General features: G+C 56.8%; 1 protein-coding gene across 1 annotated transcript; it reads right to left on the bottom strand.

Moving 5' to 3' along the window:
* Positions 1–2892: 2892 nt before the first annotated feature.
* LOC119158906 (elongin BC and polycomb repressive complex 2 associated protein) lies at positions 2893–5245 on the bottom strand. Its single transcript, XM_037411345.1, has one exon. The coding sequence runs from the start codon at positions 5170–5172 to the stop codon at positions 2938–2940; it is 2235 nt and encodes a 744-aa protein (XP_037267242.1). The 5' UTR covers positions 5173–5245; the 3' UTR covers positions 2893–2937.
* Positions 5246–5575: the final 330 nt, after the last annotated feature.

The following is a 5575-nucleotide window of genomic DNA, read 5'->3' as shown; positions in this document are numbered from 1 at the left end:
TCACCCCCACACACACTCTCTTGCTAAGAAGATTACCTTTTTTTTTTTTTTTTTGATCGCTTAATTTCCTGGAAACACATTTCAAAACAAATGGGAGGGGGGATTATTGATTATGACAATTATTTTTTGCTGCAAACGGGATGGTTCTGCTGCTTGAGGAGCCTTTCAAGGTGTGTTTGCGTGGAAAAGTTTTGAGGTATTTTGTATTATATTCACAGCCCTGCTACAACCCCTGGCATTATATACAGATATCTATACCTACGCACGCACTGGGGGCGAGCAGATAAAATACATACGGGCACGGAACGGCTGCATGCGTGCACACATCTCGTGTATTAGTAGCTGTGTTGTCCGTACACCCACACGTACATACGCGTCTATACGCGGAGATAGATCTCCGTGGAGCTGCACACGCATGGGTGCCACCCCCACCCCATGCACCCACTTTCCGAGGTGATTATATCCCTTAGAAAATATTCCTGAGTTATCTGGCTGTTACTGCCCGCGGCAGATGGAGTTGCAGAGTCTGGGGTTTGCTGCTTTTATATATATATATATATATATATATATATATTTTAGCATTCATTTCCAGCACGGATCTCGGGTGTGTTGGTTTTTTTCTCCCCGGTCTCCACGGGCGCGGAGCTCGATCGTCTGCTTTGTCCCAGCGACCCGCCCGTAGTTTATTTTAAATTTTTATTTTTTCCTAGAAAATACATTTTTAACCCGGATCGGATTCGCGGGCAGCGATCGTGCTCCGTGCTCGGCAGTTCCAGGGAAAACGGGCGCGTTTCCCCCCCCCTGCCCGACGGGTCCCGGGGGGGGGGCAGGCCGAGGGGAGCAGGGGGGTTACGAGGCAGATTCCCCCCCCCTCCCCTTTATTTCTTGATTCCTGTGTGCGCACCCCGAGACAGCGATGCGGAGGCAAAACTCCCCAAAATCGGCTTTTCTCGCTCCTACACACGCGCGGGGTTTGGGTTGGGTTTGGGTTTGGTGGGGGTTTTGTTGGTTTGGGTTGGGGTTTTTTTTTTTTGTTTTTTTTTTTGTAACCGTCCACGGCTACGGGTGTAAAACCTGACTGTTTCGGAGACAGAAGAAATCCCCCTCTTTTGCTCAGCATGGGAGGAACGGGAGGTGGGGTGAAGTAAACAAAAAAACGCAGTTAACCAAAAGACAAAACCGCTAAAAACCCAAGGAAAACAAACATTGCTTTTAGCAACAATTCACCATCTCCAAGAAAAACAGCGCTTAATAGATACAAAATACGCTTGACCTTAAAAATGTCTTTTTTTTTTCTTTTTCTTTTTTTTTTTTACCCACTGATGGAATTAAACCAAAAAAAAAAATCAAACTGGGCCGTGCCAGATCGGAATATTTTCTTTTGAATTCGGCGATGGTTCTCCTTGCCCTCCCCATTCCCCTCCCTTTCAGCCAAGGACACTGAAGGGATTTTTTAGTATTTTTTTTTTCCGGGGAACCAATTTTTGCAGGACTGTGAAGGAAAATTAGAAATCCCCGAGCGGGCACTGCGCAGTCCCCGGCCGTGGGCTGCGAATATTTTTTGATGCAAAGAAGGGGGAGAAAAAGAAACACACACATCTACTCCCCCCCCCCCAAAAAAAAAAAACAAACAACAAAAAACCCAAAAACCAGAAACCCACACACACACACATCAGCTTTGATTTGCCCAACGTTTGCAAAACAGAGGGGACTTCAGAGAGCCCGTCGGGCTTTGATGCCAAAGCGGGGTGGAAATCACATCAGAAATAGTCAAAAGAGCCAGTTACAAAGCCACTGGTTTGCAAGAAAAGTTAAACTGGGATATGATTTCCTCTGCAGAGGAGAGAGACATTCCCTCCGCATTCTTCCCCGCATTCCACTCCGGAGCTCGGGAGAGATCAAATTGTCCATCTGTACTCGATCGCTAATGCTCCTGGATCCTATTTCTTGTGCCCGTAAAGCTTTTACAGGCCTGCTACCTTCAGGCTAGCGGAGTTGGGGTTATTAGCCAGCAAACAACTCACTTTTTTTCTTTTTTTTCCCCCTCTTTTTTTTTTTTTTAATATACGTGCAGCAGTTTCAAATAACTTCCTCTCGAAGCTTCCCGCTTTCTTTTAGCAAACAGAATTTCTCCTGGTCTTTTTTTTTTTTTTTTTTTTTTTTTTGCAAGTTTGGTGTTTTCATCCTGTCTCTTAAGTAGACAGAAAAAAAAAAAATGACATTGCTATTAATACAGTTCTTTGGAAGAGCTGCTCCCAATTTCGCCGGGATTGACTCGGACCGAAAAGGGGTGTTTATGCTGCGTGACATCATTATTTCTCTCTGCGTGTGATTATTATGAGTTTAATCCAATGTATTTATGGAGGAAAAGGGAGAAATTAGATCTATTCTTTCCTGGGTTTCTTGGCATGAGGAGGGGGGGAGGCAGGACGGTCGGGAGGTGGGAGCCCCTTCCCTCCGACATCCCAAATCCCTTTGCTGGGAATAACCCGGGGGAGGGGGGGGGAGGGGGGGGTCCATCCGCCACCCCCTGTCTTTGAGCTCGTGTTTTAGCTTCGTCCTTAAACTCATCGCGCAACCAAACGTTGGACCCTGGCACAGACAATTGGGGGGGGGGGGGGGGGGAATCCCCTACCCACCCCGGCCAGAGCAGGCGACCCCCCCACGTCTCCCCCAGCCCAAGCCGTGCACACACTCACTCGCTTCCCCCCCAAAAGGCTCCCGCACACCCAGGCCCCCGCTCGGCGCCCCCTCCCCGCCCGGGACCCCCCGGCTCAGGCGGTGCCGGGGCTCGACGAGACGGCGGGACCCTCTGCCCCGCTCCCCACCCCCGAGGCACCCCGGCCCGGCCGCCCCCCCCTCCAACCCCCCTCCCGCCCCCCCCCTGCAGCTCTCATCTGTTGCATGTAAACCTTTCCTCCGGGCCGTGCGCTGTCCTTAGGGATCCTCCAAGCTATAACCTCGGAATTTGAGGCTGGGGGGCACGGGGATAGCGTTGCCCCCCAGGTGCCAGCTCCACAGCGGGTGGGTTTTGGAGAGGACCCAGGAGTTTTTGACCCCCAGGGAGGAGGCAGGACACAGGTCCCCATCTTCCCCCACGACCAGGGAGGGAATACAGGGGAAGTTGCCCATGAGGCTGAAGGAATTCCGAGGAGGGGGCGGCCCGGCGCTGCCGAGGCGTTTGCAGGGAGTGTTCCCCTTGCTGGCATTCCTCCTGCGAGTCTTTTGTGGCCTCCCTTTGGAGGAGCTCTGCTGCCTTTCTGCCTCAGCGCCTCTGGCAAGGCGTCTGCGCTTGGCATTCCTTTCCGAGCCATTGCCTTTCAAAGCTTTGTTTGACAAGGTGCAGGGGCTCTCTGCTCTTTTGGAGCCGGGGGGTTTGAGCTCTGCGGCTTTACAGGGCTCCGCTCTCCCTCCGTGCCGCAAACTTTTCCCGTCCAGGTTGAACCCTTTGGCGTAACACCACAGCTTGGATTGCCGGATCAGCCGGTCAAAGTGCTCCCGTCGGGGCTCCCCCGGCCCCCCGGGGGGCACCGGGCCGAGGCCCCCCGCCAGCTCCTGCGCCGGGGGCTGCGGGGCCGAGCCCGGGGCCGGCGCTGGGGAAGGCGCTGGCCCGGGTAAAGCTCCGCTTTGCCTCTCTGCCTGGTCACTGGGGCCTAACGAGGCTCCATTGTTCGAGGCATCTTTGTGCAAATCCTTCCCTTTGGCGCAGGGCTCTGCGTCCCCAAAGCCTCCCTCCTTTTGTTGCGGATCCCCCCCAGGGGTGCTGCTCGGGGAGGGAGGGGGGGAGGAGGAGGAGGAGGAGGAGGAGAAGGAGGAGGAGGAGGAGGAGGAAGGGGAGGCCTCCTGCTTTGCGTACAGCTCCAGCTGGGCCCCCGAGCCCAGGGCTGGAATCGGGCTCAAACTTTCCAAAGTTGATGCTCGCAAAGTCCTGGCCCAGAGCTGCTGCGAGAGGAAGAGGAGGTCGGGGTCGGGGCGCAGGGCTTTGCCCACGCTGGGGGGGGGCTCGGCGGGGCGCTCCTCGCCCAGGGGTTCCCGGGGGGGCTGCGGCTGGAAGCGCGGCAGAGCTGCCTGCCTGTACCGGGTGCTCTGCACCGAGTCCCCGCTGCACAGCGAGCTGCTCTCCGACTCCGAGGAGCTGCCTTCCTCGCTGCTGCACGAGCTGTCCCCTTCCTCCTCCTCCTCCTCCTCCTCCTCCTCCTCCTCCTCCTCTTCCTCCTCCTCCTCCGACGAGTCGCTGGAGGTGGCGGGGCTGGACCCCCCGAAGTCCAGGCTGGAGTCCGAGTCGCTGGAGTAGCCGGCCGAGGTGCCCTGCCTCTTGGAGCCGGGGAAGCCGGCGGAGCGACCCTTCCTGCCGGCCGCCGGCCCCTTCTCCGCCGGGAAAAGCCCCTTGGCGCAGCAGGGACCCCGCTTGCGCCGGCCCGGCGGGGCGAGCGCGGCCGCCTGCGCGGCGGGATGCGCGGCCGCGGGATGCAGCAGCGCCAGGTCGCGGGGGTACCCGGCCAAGACGCCGGCGAAAAGCCCCCCCCCGCGCCCCGCCAGCCCGCAGCCCCTCCGCCCCCGGGGGGGCTTCTGGAAGGCGGGGAAGGCCCGGTGGAAGGGCTGCGGCAGCAGCGCGGCCGGCGCCGAGCGCGGCTTGGGGAAGGCGGGGGGCGGCCGGGGGTGGCCGGGGGCCGCGGGCGCGCAGCAGCCGCCGGCTCTGCAGGGCGGCAGCAGCTGGGGCCGGGGGCAGGGGAAGAGCTCCCCCGGGTCCGGCAGCAGCAGCTGCTCCCTCCTCTTGCTCTTCCTCTTCCTCTTCCTCCGGCGGGGGCTGAGGCTCTTGCAGGAGGTGCAGAGAGCCTCCAGGTCCGCCTTGGAGATGAGCGAGCATTTCACCGCGCGGGTGGGCACCGAGTTGATGGCTTTGAGGGTCCGCAGCTCTTTGAGATCGCAGCGGCGGCTCTTGATCTTTAAGGTTTCCATCTTCTTGCTGATGGTGGTCCTGGGGATATCCTTAAACAGGTCGCTGAGAACCTGGGCCAAAGCAAACATCTGGGTGCCATTGATCTGTAAGTATCCCAAGTTTATCCCTTCGATTTCTTGATAGCCAGCATGAAAATCCCCCGGCCTGGCTTCCCCATTGTAATCCATGGTGGCTGGAACAATTCCGAAGGTCCCTTCGCAGGTCAGGAACATTTTGCAAGGAGCATTTACTTTGTCTCTTTCAAAGGGGGCATTGAAAATAAGGACATATTTGTTTCCACTCCCTGATCACACACATCCCTACCCCTCCGGAGAGGTGGGGGAAGGGGGAGGGGAGAAAAAAAAAAAAAAGGGGGGGGGGGGAGAAGCCAAAGCAGTCGATCTCCCTTTCAAACGCTCCAGTCAATGGTTTGCAACATCTTCCAAACAGCCAGTTCCTCCGCCTGTACCGGGGCTTGACTCCTCGTCTTCCCCCTCCCCAGCAAAAAAAAAAGAAAGAAAAATAAAGAAGTCAAACATCTTGCATCCTCCAGGCTCCCCTCGGCCGGCTCCCACCCCGCGGCCGCGCACCCCACCTTCTACTTCAAAAATAATAATTAATCTCTTGGGGTGTGTG

Source organism: Falco rusticolus, chromosome 18 (assembly GCF_015220075.1).
Source record: "Falco rusticolus isolate bFalRus1 chromosome 18, bFalRus1.pri, whole genome shotgun sequence".
NCBI lineage: Eukaryota > Metazoa > Chordata > Aves > Falconiformes > Falconidae > Falco > Falco rusticolus.
Note: the sequence above shows the minus strand (reverse complement) of the source record. Positions and strands in the feature narration are given on the sequence as shown.